This window comes from Mugil cephalus, chromosome 7, assembly GCF_022458985.1.
Source record: "Mugil cephalus isolate CIBA_MC_2020 chromosome 7, CIBA_Mcephalus_1.1, whole genome shotgun sequence".
Classification (NCBI taxonomy): Eukaryota; Metazoa; Chordata; class Actinopteri; order Mugiliformes; family Mugilidae; genus Mugil; species Mugil cephalus.
Window position 1 is genome coordinate 7,604,536 of NC_061776.1, and position 21,460 is coordinate 7,625,995.

The window sequence follows — 21,460 nt, forward strand, 5'->3', positions numbered from 1 at the left end:
TGGGTGCTGCTGTATTTTTGTCTTGGTTTTTTTTTTCTGCTTTCCTGTCACATTGACCATTTTATTGTTGCACGTCAGGTAAGATTATTATTATTTTACTAAACTACATTTGAGTAGGTTTGAATTTATTTCCCTTTGGATCTTGAGGTTTGTTGTTTTGTCTTGTCTTTTCTGGGGGACCTTTAAACTTGGCCTGATGTCAAGCCGACTTGCCCGCCTCGCAAATTTTCAGCGGCGGAAAGCTGATCTGGAACTGTTCTGCTAGGAGCTGATTATTCTCCAGAAAAGATTTGCCGTTTTGGTGGTTTTTATGTGGTGAAGGAAGAGCCATAAAAGCGACGTATCCACCTCATCATCCAAACGCACTGCAGTTAAACAACAAAATACCTCTGACTGGTTGGAGAAGTATCCATTTATATGCATGTTTTTTTTTTTTTTTGTCTCTATCAGTTTAAACAGTTAAAGAAATTCAAATAATGTATCATCATATAGGAATTAAATCTGACCATGCAGCCTGAGGCAGTGCATATTATGCTATAACACTTAAAGTTTGTGGTTTAATGTCTTTCTTCCTTTTTGTCAATGCACCTTTTTGTTTATCTATCTGTCTAAACCAAAATTGGGTTAACATCGATTGGCATCTTTTATCATGAATTAATCTGCCTTCCCCCTCCATCAAATGACAAATCATATTGGAAAATAATAATTAGTATTTGGGTTGTCTGAGCGAACAAAAATCACATTAAACATCCTTAAATCTTTACAGCTGAGATGAAAAATTATGCAAATAATTATCTGTCATGAAAATATTTGTAGATTTGTTCTCCTTTTGTTTTCAGCTCTTTACTGGACTATTGCAAATATAGTCCGGTAATATATCTATATACAAACCTATACCTATGCTGACTTACTAATTTCCCCCCAAACTTCTACATTTATGCGTTTTTTTAGTTAAATCAATCTATAACAAAAAAAGGAAACAAAGTTAGTTAATTTCTTTTTCCGTATTTGCATACACATTATTGTGTTAAAATATAATCAAGAAGGACAAAATCCCTAACTCGAGTTTTCAGGGGTTTTTTTGGTCTCCGCTGTTGTTTGACCTTAAAACACCCCTCAAGGTTCTAGACTTCCCTTCGGCTCAACAACATCCGCCTACGTCACTTCCGCTCACTGCCTGCCAAACATGGCGCTGCTCTTAAGGTCAGTACGTCTGCGCCACATAACTTTTACCTTTCTGGAAACCTTTTGTGTGGTTCTATAGTCAATTACAATATAACATTACAAGGGGGGCACAAAACAGCCGAGTGTGACTTCTAAAGCTCGTTCATTATCCTTGTTTATCGCAAACGGGATGCTAGCAGCTAGCGGGCTAATGCTAATGCTAGGTGCACTCGGTGGAAACTGGTGGAGAGTGAACTTTGACTCTTAAGGCTTATTAGCAACGGGTACAAACGCTGACACTGCGGTATATTGCATATTAAATACGTTTTTGTCGCTGTTCATTCGTGCGTTTTAAACCGTGGGATTTATCAGCTTCAACGTCGGGCTTTGCTACACGAGCTAAGTAGAGAAGTAGAAAGTCTTATGAATTTTAGGCTGTTACACATGAACACAGGACCTGTTGTGCAAATCAAACCGTTTTCATAGAGGGCTGCGATTATTTTATCATCTCCTCGGTCGGATTGAGCGTGGTTTGCCTGTGTGTGTTGTAGCTGGAGCTCTCTGCTTTAATCAGTATTGCAAGATTTGTGAATAAATAAAAACGTCCCCGTCTGTACTGACCTTTAGAAATTGTGTTGTCAGAAGCGTAATTCTGTTTAAATGAATGAATTTATTGATTACAAGTCCCAGCGTTCTTCTTCATGTCCTCTCCCAGGGTGCACATTCATTCATTTATCTCTTTTTGTTTGTCCTATAGCTGGTACAGTTACTTCTTCATAATTGTTGTTGCATAATTTGTTACCTTTAATGTCTGTTCATCAACTTTCACTTCTCAAAAACTGTCCATGTGTACAATATACTGTATGTTTGTATTTCCAGTACTTCACGACAGGCACTGATAGCAACTTAAAGGGGATTTTATAGTATTACGGGACCTAGACACAGTGACCTACTCACAGAGATGAGTCATTTATACTTGTGCGCTCGCTCTGTAACAACGCCACTCAAATGCTGGACGGTGCTGTGTCTTTTTTTTTGCCAGTCTGGCTAATTTTTGTTTCTACTTCCTGCATCACTTTCAACAATGGCAACTGAAACTTTCACCTAAATTTTGGCCAAATTCTGCCAAATTTTCACTGAAAATGAGTCATACAAATGTCTAGATCTCCAAACCTCCTCAGTTGATCTCACCAATAATGTATCGATCCAAAACAATACGATGCAAAAAATTGCGGAGATGGAGATGTGGAAATACGCAACAACCAAGCGGACCAATCACAGCTTTTGCACTCTGCGTCCCCTCAGTGTGTAGTTGCACTTCTGGGGTGACGGGGCTCTGCGTAGGGTCTGTCTTGGTGTTTTCAGTGCAGAAGCGTGGGCGGCGGGTAACCCTAATCCTTCTTTCTTTCCTTTAGGACGTTGGCCCGTCAGGGTGTCTGTCTCTCCAAACCAGAGTACAGTGTCCTCTTCAGACAGTGAGTTCTCTTTGTGTGTTACCATAAATATATGGCTAATACATACTGAAACAATCCTGCAATCCTTTACTCATTACATGCATTTTCTCTCCCCTTCAGTGCTGCTCCAATGGGGACCACAGCGAAGGAGGAGATGAACAAGTTTTGGAACAAAAATGCCAGACTAAACCGACCCATGTCTCCCCACATCACCATCTACAAGTATGTACCTCCAGTGTTTCACTCCCTTGTGTTACTGAGAATATAGCTAGAGATGACTCGGATATTGAAGTAAAATCATTTGAATGTTTTGTAATTTCACCTTCGCATTGTCAAATGCACAAAATCTACTGCGGCACATTACCCGAGCAGAAAATGATATTACTGTTAATGTCAGTTTTCCCGAATCTGCAGGCTTTTCATTCTTTTAATGCTAATAAAACAGCAGGACAAGCCGCCATTACCAGAGATTTAGTGCAGCACCTTGATGTGCTGTCAGGCACTTATTAGAATCCTAAAATCTGCTGCAAAGAAAAACTTTTATTATTCAGAATGTGTCTTGTAATTTCTAGGCTTCATTCTCTGCTTCGGGTTTTCAGCTCAGTTTTTTTTGGATCAATTTGATGGCGTAGGGCACTTATTCTCTGACAGCGTCATTTACTTTCATTATATACTGTACTGTGCAAAAGTTTTAGGCTGATATGAATAAATGCTGTAAACTAAGAATGCTTTCAAAAATCGAACTGTTAATAGTTTATTTTCATCAATTAACAAAGTGCAGTGACTGGGCAGAACAGAAATCTAAATCAAATCCAGGGGGTGCACAATAATTATCGGCCCAATATCAGGAAATTATGACATCATTCTGATAAGTCCGATATCATGACTTATCAGCCCGATAACATATAATATGTATTTTTGTCAGCACTGCGAGTGTGAGTCATGGTTTTAATCAGGCACTCCCTCTCCTACATGAGACCTGCACAGCCTGCAGTCAATGCTGCATTCAAGTGGCGTCAGTATAATCGGAAAAAACGTTCTGATTGAAAAAAAAAATGCATTACTCCCCCATGTCGGAAAATAACTCGTCAACTCTTACCGCTTTCACATCGAAAATGCATTTTCAGACCTGGGTCGACTTGCCTTTGGTGTTCTTTCACATCGCGGGTCAGACCTCCCGCTGTGAGAGCTGCGTGCCTTTTTCTTCCTCCCTCATAGTGATCGCGTACATTGCAGATAACGTTGCAGTTTGTTGATGACCTGAAGAATGGAGCGGTCAAACCCCCCGCTCTTTCTAAAGGCTGCTGATATTAAAATAAATCGCTGTGTCCTGCACAGAGCCCGATATCTGCCACCAAATCTCCTCTTCTCCTCGGATGCAGAGCGCTGCCATGATCGTTAAAAAAGTGTGGGAGGTCGCAGTAAAAGCTGGATATAAACACTGTCGCCGTTCTCCTGTGCACTTCCATTAATGATTGTGTAACAACATATTTGATTTGTTTGATGGAAAAAAAGGAACAAAAATCTCTGCCCTTCAGAAATCGTCTTAATGGGAGTAGACCAAAACTTGTTTTTGAGCTGAAGCTTCCACAATGATACAGTCTGTCACATCGTCAAGTCAGAATGTAACAGGCAGATAACTCACATCCTTCTGTCTCATCATGAAATCCCAGACACACTCCATGATGTTGAGATCAGGACTCTGTGGGGACCCTGCCATCACATCCAGGACTTCTTGTTGTTCTTTACTCTGAAGATAGTTCTTAATGACCATGGCTGTATGTTTGGGGTCTATAAATTATACAAAATAAATTTGGGGCCTATCATCCTCCTCCCTGATGGTATTGATGATGGATAAGTATCTCAGCATTGACCATTAACCAAATCCCCAACTCCATTTGCAGAAATGCAGCCCCAAACTAGCAAGGAGCCTCCACCATGCTTCACTGTTGCCTGCAGACACTCATTATTGTAGCTCTCTCCAGCCTTTCGTTGAACAAACTACCTTCTGCTACAGCCAAATATTTACAACTCATCAGTCCAGAGCACCTGCTGCCTTATTTCTGATCCCAGTTCTTATATTTTGGTACATAGTTGAGTCTCTTGGCCTTGTTTCCCTGTCAGAGGGATAGATTTTTGGTTGCAACTCTTCCATGAAGACCACTTCTGGCCACACTTTTCCAGCCAGTCGATGAGTGTAGCTGGGTCCCACTGGTTTCTGAGCTGATGGCTCTGCTGGACATCTTCTGATTACGAAGGGGAAATAAGCTTGATGTGGTTTCCTTGGCCGAACACTGGGTCTATGATCCTACTAAAGGGTTGATGCTGGTTTGAAGGCAAAGGGTAGTAACAGCGAATATTGATGCGAGTTAGATTTTTCTTTTGTTTCCTCACTTTGCATTTCGTAAATTGATAAAAATAAACAATCATTACAACGAGCATTCTTAGTTTACAGCATTTTCTGCCTAAAATGATATGTATTAAATATTTAAAAAAACTCTTCCCTTGAACCTGAAAAATTAAACTTTTCAGTGATAATCATCAGTTTTTATAGTTAGAGCTTGTGGTTTGGACAAGGTTTCATCCATTTATATTTGCCGTTATGATAAATTGGTTGCTTGCTATTCGTGTTTCAGATGGTCCGTCCCCATGATGATGTCCATCACACACAGAGGAACAGGAGTGGGGCTCAGTGGAGGTAACTCGCCATCCAACATTCAAATTAAAGCTATTTACTTTCGCTGATAAAATATTATCATTATTATTCAACATAGACAAAAGAATACTTCTTGATGCATGCATGAGCCTTTTCTAATATTAAAGGAAATTACTGTCAGCTTGTGATTGACCCTGAAAATCTCTTCAGGGCATTTTAGTCCATCACTATTGATTGCTGCTAAGAGCATTTACTGGAATTACAAAACATGCCGCGCTCAATACAATTCAACCTGTGCATGCGGAAACAAAGCCAAACACTGGATGCCTCTCAGCCCAAAGTGTTGAATTTGTGTCACTTTGACATCCATTCATCAGTACAGTCGACCTTAATGGAGCGTGCACATTGGAAGCTCCAGCTCCAGCTTTGTTCACAGGTTAATGAGTTCAGTCGGGGTCAGTACCTTCTACTGCCATTTTAATGCAACAGTCACTCACACACTGTGTTTACGGGGACGCAAGCGTTGTACGAATGATCAGGGGGTCGGGACAGTCTGATCTGATCAGAAATAATCTTTGGTTTGGTTGAGTTTGGAAATATTAGCCCCTAATAGCCATGAAGATATTGGATGTGATGGTTTTTATCTGGTTGAACACGACCGGTTTCCAGGAGGGACACAAACACGGAGGAAGTAAAACAAGCAATTCAAACAAGTGTTGTTTTATCTATTTATTTGGGGTGGTGCAAGGAAAAAAAAGGTACGTGAAGCAGCTGTGGGCGGAGCTGTTGAAAACATGGGTCCATCATTGTCATCTTCATCACTTTCATCTATTGAACGGATTCAGTGTTAAAAATGACGCCGTCTCCTTCTTCTTCTGTTATATTTCCAAATGATTCAACTGTGCTCCACAGCACAAAACCCCTTTATCAATGCATTCGTTCTTGATAGGAGTCAAGATACATTATATATATAATATATTATATATACACACAACCTCTCATTGAATTGAATGAGAAGGTGTGTCCAAACTTTTGATTTGTTCACTCTCTCTCTATATGTGTGTGTGTGTGTTTTTCATAGTGAATCTATCCAACCATTAAATCAAATGTGTACATTTAAAGGTTTTAAATGATTTATTTTCGCATAAACTGCGGTCGTTTATTTCCCTTCTTTATCGCTGCCTCTCGCCCAGGTCGTCACTGTAAATGAGAAACAGTTCTCAGTTGACTCACCTGTTTAAATAAAAGGTTTAAAGTATTCGCCTTTTTTTTTTTTTTTTTCCCATCTTGAGCTTTAGCGTTTACAGTGATTTACATCTGCCGTACGCTTCTCCGAGGGAATGCCATTAAATCCGCAAACCATTAGGCTTTTTATTTTATTTTATTTTTTTTTTCCTTTTTCTTTCCATCAGCGGCTTAAAGCGAAACCTTTGTGTTCGGCGCGTTGTATCAGGCAGCTATTGTTTGGCCTTCGTTTAATTCAGTCAGCGGGGGGAGACGTGTATTTACATAACCGAGGCGTTCGGACGTTTAAAGCGACGGGGCCGGCAGAGTCTGTGTCTGTTCCGTGACTCATGAAGAGTAATCAAGCAAAGACGAATGCTCGTAGCATGGTGGGGGTTTGCTTCTCACTTACTACTGTCTCTGTGAAAAAAAGCTGCGCATGCACAAACGTTCACATGCAGGCCTCTTAAAGAGTATTTCATCTCAATGCTTGTGTCTGTGTCCAGCTATCTCAGCCTTCGCGGTGGCGGCGCTGGTATTACCGGGGAACTACCCGTACTACCTGGACTTGATAAACTCGCTGTCCTTCGGCCCCTTTCTCATTGGCCTGGCCAAGTTCGGCCTGGCCTTCCCCGTGTCGTACCACACCTACAACGGCGTCCGCCACTTGGTAAGACTTAACTTGATTTGTGCTTTGTTTAGCGAGTGTTTATATGTATTTTTTTTTTTTTTTTTCCACCCCTCTAATTTGATTTGTGTCGTGCATCTGCTGCTCAGCTTAAGCTTTTTTTACAAGGAGATAGTTCTCAGTTTTCTGTTATCCTCATGTTTAATCATTTTACCATAATAGCAAATAGATTACTTTTTCCAGCGTTCATCGAGTCCCAATGCTTCTTAACCTAAATTTTCTTCTCTCTCCTCTCTTTTATTTATTTATTTATTTGTTTGTTTTTCCTGTCTGTTATCAGTACTGGGATATCGGAAAAGGCTTCAGAATTCCAGAGGTCTACCGCACCGGCTACACGGTTATCGGTCTGTCCGTCATCACCTCCATAGCCCTCGCTTTGCTCTGAGCGCCGGATCAGAAGCGACGGGCAGGAAGGAAAAAAAAAAGAGCGGAGGGGAGTTGAAGGGAACGAGGGCCGGATGCACCCTTGGAGCTTTGTGTATATGTTCTGTTCTGGCCGACTGCAGGCCCTGTGTTCATCAAACCATTAAATAAATTATATTACGGTGTACACAGAAACCATGTTATGATTTTTTTATTTTTGTATTTTGGTCCCTGGGAACTAATTATGCTCTGTGGAGCTTTTTGGGGGTCATCAAATGCAGCAAAGGGTGCAAAGTGCATGCAAATGCGACCCAGTTTATTTCACACTTGTTCCTGGTGTGAACAACAACCCGGCAGCCAAAATTAGACGTGTCCTACATGCTATGTCCTTATATAATTTGTCTAATCGTGTTGTGACGTCGCCTTCATTAGTCACTTCTCTGTGCCAGTCCAAACACCGTGCCTGTCTCGTTATTATAGTGTGTCTGTCTGTGTGTGTGTGTGTGTGGAGCTGCTGTTGACTGTAGGCTGTCATTCATATTTTACCTTCTCCTGGCCGCGGCTGCTCAGATGCATTTTTAACATCCAGAAAGAGTGTGGCTGAAATGCGGAGAGGCGGCCCGGTGGTGGAAGCTCCGTGTGTGTGTGAACAGGATCCTCACCGGCAGCTTGCCTCAGGCCCTCGCCTCCCACTGAGCTGCGCGGGAACAACACGCTGCACCTGAACAGCTTTTTTTGTCCCGCAGTGTGAATTAAACCCAGTCGTGGCGCCGGTGTCAGATCCAATTCCGTTTCATGTCGGGGCGCGGGGGAACGCACTGAAACGAGCCGCCGGTTTGAAAGCCGTGTCCGTTCGGATCGGCCAAACTCGAGCTGAGAGGAGCGACGCGAGCGTTTTTTTAGTCCAGTTAGCTCCGACTAAATCGGTTTTGTGAGTTTGTCGCCGGTGGCTCGGAGGGAAGGAGCCTGTCGTCTTGCCTTATTAGTTTGCTTTGATGTATTTTTTTTAAACACAAATATGATCAGATGTCGCCACGGAGGAGCAAACCGTTTGCACAATTACTGCCAGTGTCGGTAGGACTCAAAGAGTTAATTTGATCGTTTGGATTCTGTTACGTTCCCCTCAGACTCGTATAAGCTCTGTTACTAAACAAACATCTCTATATTTAACCGTTGCCAGCTCAAAGTGATTGTCGCTGAAGCATTAAGGCTTGCAGAATGGCTCTCCGTACACAGGTTTTGGTCTGATTGCAGTAAATTTGGCATCTCGTTGATTCCCTATAGTCTAATCCTACATGCACATTTCCACCTGAGCTAGTGAGCCATTGAGCTACAATTTTCTATTGTGATGGACAGGAAAATTGCTCAGGCTCTGCAGAATTTAAGACTGGATTTAACTCTATAGTCTGTTCCAAACAAGCCCTTATGCCACATTTTACACTTGCTTTTTTGAGACTTTTTGAGGTAATACTGCACCTGTTCACGCCGTTTATTCCCTGCTATGTTATGATCGTGTTCCTTCAAGGCTCAAAGGTGGTTCATCTTTTATTTTTCTCCTTTAATATCACGACGTATGGCCGGATTAAAGGTGGATGTAGAGCAGGGGTTCAATGAGGCATCCGGTGACGGATGATTACGCGGCGGCAGCACCCCCTACCGGGCGGCAAGGTACCGTCCGCGGCGCTGCGGTCCTGATGCTGAGGGATGTTGAGGATGCTGCACAGGGAAGGGCGGGGGGGAGTATAAACCCGGTTTTGATCGAAAAAAATGTGCCTCAGTCTCTGTGGCGCAATGGAATAGCGCGCTGGACTTCTAATCCAGAGGCTCCGGGTTCGAGTCCCGGCAGAGATGTTGGAATATGCACGCAGGCTTTTTGGATGGGGGGTGATGGAGAAGATGTTCGTTACGTTTTGAGGCCTGTGCATCTTAGGCCGCCTGCGGAGACGATGGATGGGTTTAAATTTGGATGATGGACCGGGGGAAAAAAAGAAAAAAAAAATAGGGAGAGATTACTTCAAATATGTTTATTTTCTCCAAATAAGAGTGAGAATTTCTTGAACATGCAGATGACAAACGGCCTGGTAACAAAAGCTTGAAACTAGCACAGGACTGCACAGGCTCTGGTCTTTACACAGTCCTCACTGACAGGCACCGCAGGACTACACAGCCTGGTGCAGCCTCGTCTGGGGAGAGTCGGTGGACACGCACGCACGCACGCACGCACGCACGCTCGCTCCCTGTTTCAGCACCTGGGGCTGGCCACTCGTTTAAGGCAGCGCAGGAGCTTTCCCTCTGCAGCGCCAGCGACTAAACATTTAAAGCCTTTTCTTTTTTCTTTTTTTTCTCCTTTAATGACGCCAGATGCTGCGTTTTCTATTCTCCCATTTGGGTTTAGAGACCCAGGGAACGATAAAGACTCCGGTTTGCTTTGAACATAAGTGACTCATATAGTGCCAGAGAATTGTGTCGTCTAAAGATTTTTTTTTTTTTTTTGCATGCAGATTAGGTGCGGGATTATAGACTATAAGTACGACGTGGCGCTGCTAATGGAGAATAAGGACATGAGTAGTCATTGTGTGGTTTTAATTTAGTGAAATCAGGATGGGAAACTGAGGGGCGCACTGGAATCCTTCCAAGGACAAAATAAAGTGGACTTCAGTTGCATCTTTGTTAAATTGCCCAGATCCGGAAGCCATGTTTTTTCTTTCGTTTCTTTCTTTCTTTTATTTTATTTTTTGTTCATTCACTTCTTTTACAGTGTGGAGGAAACAGGAACAGCTGTCTGTTTGAAGATCTCTCAGACGCACTCCCTGCTTTTATTATTTCATATTCTCTCTTTTATTTATTTATTTATTTTTTTTATCACTGATTGGGCTGTCGTGCGGTTGCCGCCATCCATGTTTAACCCCATCATGCCTCCCCACACACAGGCCTAATCCGCCAGTAAAACTAATCCCTAATCCTCTCTGGCAAGTTGAACAACCTACTACCCCCCCCCCCCCCTTCCCTCCCTCCCTCGAATCCAGAATCCCAAGCGGGTATGACGCATGACACGTCAGAACAAGGACTTCCCTCTGGTAAAAGTTTATACGCAAACCCCGGCCATTCATAGGGGTGTAAACATTATGATGTTGTCGTGTATTGATGCGCCGGAGAAGCGATCGCCGCTGACAAATGTTCTGAAAAGGCTTTATTGCAGGAAAGAACAGTGTGGTGAACTCTTGAGTATCTGAGATATGTTCAGCTCCAACAGCCCCCCTGTATAAGGTTTCTCATCCCCAAGATCCACACAATCATAAACTAACTAAACTCGTCCTCTCACATCTGGTATTTTACAAGCCGACAGCTGGTAAATAACTTTTAACCTTTAACCTTTACACTATGCACACATCCCACAAACTCACAAAAACAAGAAGAGAGGCAGGAAGAAGAGGATCATAGACTGTACTATATGAGAGTGTTACACGCGTTTGAAAGCGGTGAAATACTCCAATAAACATCATTCTGGGTTTACGTGGAGTCCCGTCAGCTCCACGAGGCCAAGGACTCGGTAACACCATTACCACGTTGCCAATGACGAAGCCTACGGGAAACAGACGGCTCCTATCTGCGAGATGTGGATAATAGCTGCGTGACATCGGTGATAAGAATCCTCCACTGAGAACCGTGACAAGCCCGATTCAAATGACCTCCCCGCCCCGGGAGAGGTGTAGGCTTTAAAAAAAAAAAAAAAAAAACCCTATCCCGGACCTACTCGGTGACAAAATGAAACGTCCTACAGGGGATAATGAAATCTCTCCCCCGAAGCTCGATAAGGTCAGCGTGGAGAGACGCGGCAACATTATGGAGATTCTCCCTCCGTGGCGAGATCCCACTTCTGTATCTGCTCCATCTCCTCCATGTTGCTCTCAGCCAGTAGGCCCCTGCTCTGGCCCTGTTATCCCCGTGGTACGGGCCAAATCGTATTAAAATCCCCTCCCTCCCCTCCCTCCCTCCCCTCTCGCCTCCATCCCTCCCTCCCTGTCTCCCTTGTCCCCTCCCTCTCGTCTTTCAGACGGTCTGTTTTTGCTGCAGTGAACGGTAGCCGTGGAGAGAGAGCGAGGGGAGAGAGATACAATATACAAACACAGAGAAAGAGCGGAGGAAGAAAAGCGAGGAGAGGAGAAAAAACAACAACAAGGAGCCGGGAGAAGGAGATTTAAGACAACCACAAAAAAAAAAAAAGTCGATAAAAGCAGATTGAGAGGAGGCTCCGGACAAGCGACCGCTTCGCATCAAAGCAGGGACCTTTACTGGGAGACCTTACTGGAGACCAACAAAACCACACTCCGGAGGCGGAATATAACGGTGTGTGTTTGCGTGTGTGTGTGCGCGCGTGTGTTTGGTCATAACCGTGGCAATGCTTCGCAGTTTGTGTTACTGTGCGGGGTTAGGCTGTAGCCCGCAGGGTGGACAGGAGACACCTGTCAGTGCTGACGCTTCCCCCCAGTCTCCAGGAATGTGTCTGTGCGCGCACTCTCTCTCCGTGTGTGTGTTTGTGTGTGTGTAATCCGTTGTGCCTTCACGGATCCAGAGAGAGAGAGAGATGGAGCCTATAATCCCTGCGTTGTTTTAGAATTTACTCAAAATGTGGGGTTTTGTTTTCGGGCTTCCTCCTCTCGCTCCCTTCCTTCCTTCCTTCCTTCTTCTCCAGCGGCTGTCTTCTGTCGCTTTGCATAAAAAAGAAAAAAAAAAAAGCATCGCAACTCGCCGTGTGTGTCTGTGTGTGTGTGTGTGAAGCAGCAGCCTCTACCAGAGTCTCTAAATCTCATCCCATCAGCACCGCCAGATATTTCTGTAAGTGCTGGGGGAGAGAGAGAGAGAAGGGGGGGAGCAGGTTTTAGGTTTTAGGTTTTGGGAAGCGCGCTCCTCGCTGGAGGGGGAACATCGCTCCGGTTTCCCCCCGCGGTCGGTCGAAGCGACGCAGGCGGCCGCCGCTCACTGTTGTTGTTGTTCTTGTCACCAGCTGGACTAAAAAAAAACGACTCCCCGCTCAGAGTGAACGCGAGAACTTTGTGTTAAATCACAGCTCGGAGTGGCCGGGTTATTTCCCACGGACGCGCTCGCTCGCTCGCTCGCTCGCTCCAGTTTTTTTTTGTTTTCATTTATCGCCATCACTCCACAGGAAGGGCTGGAGCAACAATAAACATTCCCACCCCTCCCAATCCCCACATCCCATCCCATCTAATGCCATGCCACCACCACCACCCCCCCTCTTTTCCACCACCACCAGCAGCAGCAGCAGCAGCAGCAACACCCCACTCCTCCACCCCGCCCTCTGTCCCCGCCCTAACCGCCCGCCCGTCCCACAGGCTACAATCCAACAACACTCCTCAGCGCCGACAACGAAGCCGCGTTTCGCAGATGGACCGAGCGCTCACCCCTGCGCAGCCCTCTGCTATTTTAGGGTGCGTGCGTGAAGGGGAAGGAGCGTCTGTGACGGGAAAGAGAGAGATACACAAGAAAGAGAGGGAGAGAGAGAGAGAGAGAGAGAGAGATGACGAATGCCAGAGCTGCTATTATGTTGCACGTCTGTCCGTCTCCAGTTTTGTGCAAAGCGCACCGCGTATTCTCAGTGGGCGGCAGGTGCATCTCTCCGCCGCTTTCATTCTCTTCCCTTCTTTCTTCTCCTCTCCTCGTTCTCCCCGTCCAACTGGGAGTGTGTTCCTTTGCGTTATTTTTAATTAGCAGGAGTTAGTTGGAACTCGGTTGTGCCCCCCCCCCCCCCACTCCCCCATCCACAAAGAAAAAAAAGCTCCCTTCATTCCACATGCGCGCAAGCTTGTTAAAGTGTGTGAATAAATCCACAGCGCTACCTCATCCCACCCTCATTACCGCCTATACATCACCACCATCTCCATGTTCCTCTGCTACTGCTGGCTCCATCACCCCTCCCCTCCCCTCTCCACTCTCCCCCACCGCCACCACCACCCCCGCCTCCCTCAATCGCCTCCCAGTATGGCATGACACAAGCAGATCGATGAATACCCATGAAGCAACGCGTGAGGAGCGGGTGGGCCAGGCCTTTATTCAGACGCAGCCAACCAATGGCAGGGGACGCAATTAGCGGCCAGTTGGCCTGCCCCGCTTGTTTACTTTATCTCTCCATTGCTCTGCCCCGCAGGTGACACTCCTGAGCTCCTCTGCCCTCCTGAGGATTCAGTGAGACAGGTGGATCTGCGCGCCCGACCATGGCCTTCCCATCAGCCCCCTCCGCATTATGGAGTGTCAGCTTATTGACGACACTACTCGCAGCTGCGGTTCACAGCAACATTGTCTTTGGTAAGCACATCTCTTTCTCCTCTCCTCTCCGCTCCGCTCCGCTCCTCTGTCTCTCCCCGGGCCCCTGACCTCCCCGACCCGCTCATCCCGTCTCTGGTGGTGCCCCCTTATCTGTTGACTTGAGCCTCTTTTTCTTTTCTTTTCTTTTTTGTTGTTTCCTGTATTATGACAAGAGAATCAGAGAGCCGTTAATAAGCGCATGGGACACTCCCACCACCCGGGACCCCCGGTGGAATTTCTGCTGTTGTTTTAGAGGAATGTGTGCGTGACTTGCACGTGGGTGCAGGGGGCCCAACGCACACACGCGCTACGGCTCCTTGCTGGAGTGCACTTCACTTGCCCCGCAGCTTCCTTTCCTTCCTCTTCCCCCCTCTCTCTCTTTCTCTCTCTCTGCCCGTGACATCTTTCCGTGCACTCACACGGGAAGCACAAAAGCACTCACACAGTCTTTTAAGTTCACCTGCTCAGCATCTCTCAGCATCTCCCTCGCACACACGCGCGCACTTTTACCTCCGCCAGAGGTTCATCCACACCCTCGAGATAAAAAAAGAGTGATCACCTTGCGCTTTCTCCCGCGGGGAGGAGCGCGCGCACGCGCACGCGCTCAGTCACATGACGCCCGTCATGGCCGCGGCTCCAAACCGCGGTGAGCCGGGCGCGGCTAAAAGCGGACGGTAAGAGAGGATTTGATGAGAGAGGCACTTTGTAATGATATCATCCCCTGCTCTGATCACCGAGCGAACAGGAATACACTGTCGGACTTTCCAATTACATAACACTCAAGTGACTGGCTGCCGGTAATACAACCTTTAGAGGGCAAATTGTGCCAGCAGCAGAATGGCGCATCATGATTGGCTCTCAATCCATAGAAAATTGATTGACATAGGTAGAATCCTGTTGGCGTTTTCTCATTACACCGGGGATTTAATTGTGCAGAGTGTTTGGCGAGGAACTGTAAGACGATACAGTAGGGGGGAAAAGGCTCCTAATAGATTCTCCCTTATCTGAATTTGCAATATAACTGTGCGTTCTCAGAGGTCGCTCGCGTTCGCTTATGCACACCTACACCATTTCAGAAAACCGTGAGTGCACGGTGCATACATATGCATGGGTACGAACACCGCGTACATGCCTGCGTCCAGACATATGCAGGCGCACAGCCTCCATTTACTCTAATTTGAATTTCTTCATCCACATCAGCTGCCCCCCCTTTTCTTTCAGCCGAACTAGGTGTGTTTGAGTCCCCGTGTGAAATGCGGGTAAGGGTCTGTGAGTGTGAGCTCACAGGCCGCGCCAAGAACCCGGGATGAGGTCACTGCTTAGCAAATGCAAGTGGAAGCATGTTAAGGCCCCCCCTCCAGAGCTGCCGAAGATGAGGAATGCGCAAACAATTTCCAGACGGAGGCGCTGCTGATGAAATATCAATCTCTCGTCAGAGCGCTGACCCCCGCCGTGTAGCTTGTCATTGAAACCCAGGCGGCGGGGTTCGTTATTTGGGTCCAGAAAACGATTTTGGATCGCATTCAGACGCGTGTCACATTTGATTAAGGTGCGCCCAGGGGGAGGCCTGACCATGCATGACCAATTCTTGCTTTGGTTTCACCTAGGCGCTGTTTTACATTATCATGTCACTCAAGGGGAGTAATTAAGCCTGGGACGTCTGACAGCATTTAGGAGATGAGAAAACACGTCGAGGGGCGCAACCAAGAGAAGTGAAGCGGGGATAGGATGCTGACTTAACAGACTTTCAGTGAGGGTGTTGTGTAGGCCTTTTAGTCAAGTGATTTCTGCTACAAAAGCATAATCAAATACTAGTATTAGCTTTGCTGGAGAAAAATAAAACCTGCCTCGCCAGAATCACTTGTCAAAAAAACTTTGGAATGATAGCTTTTGTGCTACACAGGAAGACATTAATCAGAATGAGAGTGAACAGTACAGGTTTTTACCGGTAGTGCTATAATGTGTCTTGGCGAGACTCTTGCAGGACACAACATACAGCACAAAGGAATGATTCCCAAAGTTAAAGAGACAGGAAACTATACATTATGAGTCCTCTGTTTCCCATTGTGGGCTCACATTTGAGTAAGCAGCGGTTTTGCCGTTTCGGAGGAAGTGTGTGCGCGCAGGCCGCCGCAGAGCGCCGCTCCATCGCTCACATCCGCTCCGACCTGTCCGATTGGCGCTGTTGCGAGGCGGCGAGCGGAGCCGTTAGGCGCAAGATGGAGTGGGGCGGGGTGGGGCAGTCAGATAATGCCGTCATAATGGAGATCTCCACGCTAAGAGGCCCCCGCAACAGAAGGGCCTACTTAGCATAAATAATTCAATGTTATGTATCAGAGAGGAGAAAAAACGATTAGCTCAGCAAATCAATGCGGGAGCAGATGAGCCATCAGAGAGCCCCGGCTGCCCATTACCGCTACACTCGGAGTCCACAGTGAATTAAAAGTATGTGGGCTATTTGTCTCTTTTTATAATTCTAAGAGGGGGGGAAAGAGGGGAAAAAATGTTTCCCCGTGAGCTATGGGGGTTGATAATTATACAGCAACCGGCAGGCTGCGTGTCACGACCGTTTAAACTCCCGCCCAGCCACGCACTCCCAGCTCTGCCTTCTCCGTGTCAAAGTCACGGAAAGGACAGAACGAACTCTGTTTTTTCCCCCGGATTTATCTGCGCCCGGGCTCCCTCAGAGCGAGCGAGCGAGCGAGCGAACGAGTCGGGGAGACACTAATTGCGTGGCCATTTGACATATCCATTTCCACAGCTGGATGTGCAGCCATGCACTGCGGCTGGAAAGTGCCTCTCAGAAGGACACAGATTAGGCATGCAATTTGGCCGGCTGTGCCCTGGTTCTGTGCCGCTGACCCAGTTACCCCAGGGCTGTTGCGGAGGGTCCGTCCGTCCGCCCGGGCGCTCGTGCTGCGGCCTTGGCCCCTCGACTCCGCGGCAGATCTCAGACCCTGCTGGAATGTTTGCATTCGTGACAAGACACACGCCTAATAGTTTATTTACCGCGGCGAGTTCTGCTGGTCGGGACCCGCAGGATGAGTCCCGAAGCTTCCAGCCGGGGCCAGTAATGAATAAGGATTAAAGAAACGGGAGCAGTGCGGACCAGTCGTTAGTGTGGTCAGATTTACAGGCGGGAGGGCTGCGCATGTGTGTGTGTGTGTGTGTGTGTGTGTGCGCGCCTCTAGCAGCGGTTCACTTTATCCTGCCACAAAATGGGTTCCTTCCCCCCGCGGACCGGCTCTTTCTCACTGGCGCGAGTCCCACTTCCTGTGTGCGGTGCTGTTGTTTACTGTTGACTTCCTGTGTGCCAAGATGGGGGAATATTTGGCTAATACACAGCACGGCTAGCGAACAATAGCGGTAGGCGGTTCGGATGGGAGGCCTCTGCCTGTTAACAAGGCTGACTGATAAGCAGTGACTCATTAACAAGCCGAGGTACACAGAGCCTGGGGGAATTACCGCCTAGCCACTGTGACATTAATAAGAGGCCTAAGCTATTTTTCCATTTGGCTCCACTGGCATAGGCCTAAACCAGTGCCTTTTCAATCTCGGCGCTTGGCTATTTCCCCGGCTCCGGCGCTCTCGCATTCGGTACCTGGTTGTTCGGAGTGTGGGCTGATCAGTATTTTTCAATGCGGGCTGCGCTTAATGACATCCGCCGCTTCGATGTAACACCAGACAACCTCTCATTAGTTTTCCACGGATGCATTCAGAAACATCTGGGAAGGAGCCCAATTAATTCTTTTTATTCTTATCACGCCAATTAATTAGCAATATGTTTGTTTGTTTTTTTTTTTTTTTACAGAAGAAAGAGAGGGAAAAAAGACAATGACACATGGAAACGCATAATCTAGATTTCAATCAAGACGCTCTATAGATCCCATTAAGCGTCGAAAACACAATATGTGGAAGAGCTCCAGCCTCCTATCAGAATTTTAAATCCAAAGCCATATTCCCTCCATTGTCTAATGTGCTTATTCTTCTTTGATCATGTAAGTGTTTTGTCGTCCAGATCAGTTTTGTGATTATAAAGCGGACTCTGATTGGCTGGCATTAGTTTGTAACTGATTCACATCTGGCAGAAAACCAATTATTTCTCCTGTTCATCATGCCGATTAATTAAGGCGCTGTGGCTGATTGATTAAACTCCCAACAAAGCTCTAACCATGAGCACTGGAGCCCCGGGGATGATTTGCATCACACATTATGCACATTGCTGTGTCTCCATGTTATCTTCATACATCTCCAGACATGCCGAAACATTACACATAAGAGACAGGAAGAGAGGCTCACAGCTCGACGAGGCACAAGTGTTGATAAGTAATTTGTGGCTAAATTAAGCGGAATTAAAAATGCAGTGGCGCACCAGTTTCATCAGATCCTAGCGGTATCGGGGGCGCTCAAAGAAGACTCCATTAGACCTCATCAATCTGAGGCCGATCTCACCCACTGAGGCCCTCTCAGGCTACGTGAGATTACATCAGAACAGATCAATCTGGCCAGCTACCGTCATAATAACACCAAATGCCATTTCGAGACTGAAAGGTAGAAGGGCTCTTGAGATTTTGCCAAAAGCGGTAACACACTCAGCTTCCTCTCAAGTGCTGTTAGAAGACACATCACTCTGCGGCAGCAACCCAGGGTTTGGAAAATTAGCGCTCCCGCGTATACAGAGCTGTCAGCTTTAAACCGTCACTTTGCAAAGACGCTACCGATTAAACAAAGCCAACAACAGCAACGGCGCCGGCCTCGGAATAAATTAATTTACTACATTTCCAGCGACAAGAGCCTTTATTATTGTACTTAGCATTCTACTGGCTTTCCCTTTGATCGGGTTCCTCAATTTCATGCCCCCCCAACCCCACGCCACTTTTTTTTTTTTTACCGTTATCCGCTGGAATTTGCTGGCGGGTGTTTTAATTGATTGCTGCGGGGGTGGAAATCACGCATCCTGTCATTGACGCATGGCTGGTCAGAGCAAGGGCTCGCCGGAAAGGTGTATCTGTTCGTCGGAGCACTTCACTGCTGCTCTGCGAAACTCCCGACTACAGCTGGAAGAGGCGAGTGCGCGGGTGCAAACCGAAGCATTTGTATTGATTGAGGCTGAGTGCTGAGGGTTCCCCCCTGAGCGCCGGGGCTCAGCCAATGAAAGAGCAGAGGTTGCTCTTGTTTATTGCCCGTTTTTGATGATGCCATCACTTCTGCTTGTGGAGGGGAGTGTGTGACTGTGGGGGTATCTTATCACTGATGCCACAACCATAAAGCCATCTTAATTCACCTGTGCGCCGTCAAGGGAGCTCTCCCTAGTCTGGTTTCTGCTGATGATATCACTGCCCAGTCACTGGATGGTGAGTCTTATTGAGTCTCTTATACATCTGACACATACAGAACCGGTGCTTACAAGTACTGTATTTCTGATTCCCATAATGCCACATACGAGACAAGACCGTCCTTTCCTTTCTCCATCAATGTCAAAGAGCGAACGAACCCTTATAGACGTTCTAATTGGTGCGACTCATTCCACGGCTGGTTCAAGCATCTTGGGGTCGAAGTCCCGTGTTGCACCGCGGCCCTATTGAATCTCCTGCCTCGTTTTACGCCGGGGTATCCATGGTACCGCCAGGAAAGGCAAAGCCCTCTTCCGGGAAAGGGCCGTGGGCAGCAGCAGCTCATTTGCATTTAAGTCTACAGACACTGAAACAGCCGGGGCTAATTCCAGGGCTACTCAGACATGGTAGAACGAGCAACCTGTGCGGCACTTTTTGTGATCCAATTTTTTTATTTATTTATTTCAACTTTACAGGCTGCAAAGCGATATACACACTGACCCCCACATCCCACATAATAAAAAAAAACAAGACAAGGAGAAAAAAAGACCCCATTGCCTAAAACCACCCATATTGCCTTGACCCAAAGTCTTCAATGCATGTTATTTAATTAGAGAATTAACACTAAAATTTTTCTCTCATTTCCTCCAACAAATTTACACTCTCCTGTTTGGCACCATGTATTTTAGCTATAGAGCTCTCCAAATACAAAATGTACATTAATGATGAATACCATTGTGCCATGTTGAGTAACTGGGGTTGCTTCCATCGAGCCAGCTAATGAAATAGCGATAGGTGGATTGAAAGATCACAAATGGGATCATCATTTGACAGAAACATGGTGCATTTCTGAGAACTTTGCTAATTTTTTGTGGTGTGGAATGAGTTTGATGGTCAGGACTCCTGGAGGAGAGTTGTATATTGGTAGACGCCTTCGTGGCCTATGTCACTGTGACGTCACAACGTTAGCTGGAGGCAAAACAGAGGGAAGCTTGAGGCGAACACTGCCACTGTTAACCATGAAAATGTTGCTTTGCTGTATTTTTGGAGCCAAAATCGAAGTTTGAAGTTTTATCACATACCAGCCACTGCCAGTCGTAGACAACTTTGGTTTGTCTTTGGCGATTAAAAGAAAGGATTGGAGTGAAACAATTGTCAACCATGTGCACACTTCTTATCAGATAAGATTCATATATAATGTATCATCACTTTTACCCTGGATAACATTATAAGTTAGACTAAATTGTGACTGAAATTAAATTAATCGTTATTAAGGGGATTCTTGATAGATGTTAATGCTAATGCTAATTGCTAACTAATGCAATATTAGTTGTATGTTTCAGGGGTGCCCAACCTTAAGTTGCTTTACTACGTTACCTTCCACAGTGGTTCCACTAACTTCTTGTAATATCTTTGTTGGAGAGACTTCACTTGATAAAGACACACCAGACTTCGTCCCCTCTGTGTCCTCCTACAGTCAAATCGTCCATCCAGTGAGTGAGAGTGCAGGGGTCGGTGAATATAGTCCCATCAGTCAGAGTCAACTTTTTAAAACAACAGTCATTCATATATTCTGTAAAATATGCGTTTTCCTCGTCCATTCTTGCCAAAACAGCGTTTACCGTCTACAGTGTTTGAGATGTTTTGCCTCCAGCTAAGCCCCGCCCCTTAAAATACCATGAACAGGTCTATAGAGAATAGAGTTTGGTTACGTAGGGAAGTTGAAGGGGAGCCTGCGCAGCATTTTTTGAGCGTAAACCTGACACACACACACGCGCGCTCAGGAGGTACGTGAGACGTACGTTAAATCAGTAGAAAGCTGTGTAATATGGCATCTTTAAAAATACCCCTGAACGGTGCTGTTTTGCTGCGAGCATGCAATGTCTGTGTCAGCAAACCTCACACACTTGGTCACTTCAGATTCCCTCTCCATAAACTGGGTTGAAATCATTTATTATGAACTCTACGGTTTAGCACCGAAATCGACTGCAGTCCGAAGCGGAGCGTGACACTTTGGCTTTACCTCTATTATGATGTCAAAGTGAATCAGTGGCCAGACTGACAGGGTCCTTCAGGCTGTGTCCTGTCTTGGCGCCTGCAGCGTGTTGTTGATAGTTTTAGCATTGACTGGCTGATTAACCGGCGGAGCAATAAAACAGGCAGGGTGTCAGCTGCAGCTTCAAATCTGAAACAAGTGCTCTCTAAAAGTATATTATTGTACTGAAGAAGAGCTGGATATTGTCTCCTATATGCAGCA

At 46.1% G+C, this 21,460-nt stretch overlaps 2 protein-coding genes and 1 non-coding gene across 5 annotated transcripts in view; all 3 read left to right on the top strand.

Moving 5' to 3' along the window:
* Positions 1 to 1,123: 1,123 nt before the first annotated feature.
* On the top strand, positions 1,124 to 7,744 carry sdhc (succinate dehydrogenase complex, subunit C, integral membrane protein). Its single transcript, XM_047588421.1, has 6 exons — positions 1,124 to 1,203; positions 2,580 to 2,639; positions 2,739 to 2,840; positions 5,255 to 5,316; positions 7,005 to 7,168; positions 7,467 to 7,744. Exons 1-6 carry the CDS (start codon positions 1,187 to 1,189, stop codon positions 7,569 to 7,571), a joined length of 510 nt encoding a protein of 169 aa, XP_047444377.1. The 5' UTR covers positions 1,124 to 1,186; the 3' UTR covers positions 7,572 to 7,744.
* Positions 7,745 to 9,326: 1,582 nt separating this feature from the next.
* Positions 9,327 to 9,400, top strand: trnar-ucu. The gene has a single exon. It is a non-coding gene; the product is annotated as a tRNA-Arg (tRNA).
* Positions 9,401 to 11,566: 2,166 nt separating this feature from the next.
* cadm3 (cell adhesion molecule 3) overlaps positions 11,567 to 21,460 on the top strand; it is a 109,769-nt gene continuing 99,875 nt past the window's right edge. Inside the window, exons 1-2 of one of the 3 annotated variants that reach the window (XM_047588778.1) lie at positions 11,567 to 11,896; positions 13,713 to 13,870. In XM_047588778.1, coding sequence (XP_047444734.1) covers positions 13,780 to 13,870 — 91 coding nt within the window. In that variant the 5' untranslated portion in view covers positions 11,567 to 11,896; positions 13,713 to 13,779. The remainder of the gene's footprint in view (positions 11,897 to 13,712; positions 13,871 to 21,460) is intronic. The other 2 variants (XM_047588779.1, XM_047588780.1) reach the window with 2 other exon arrangements.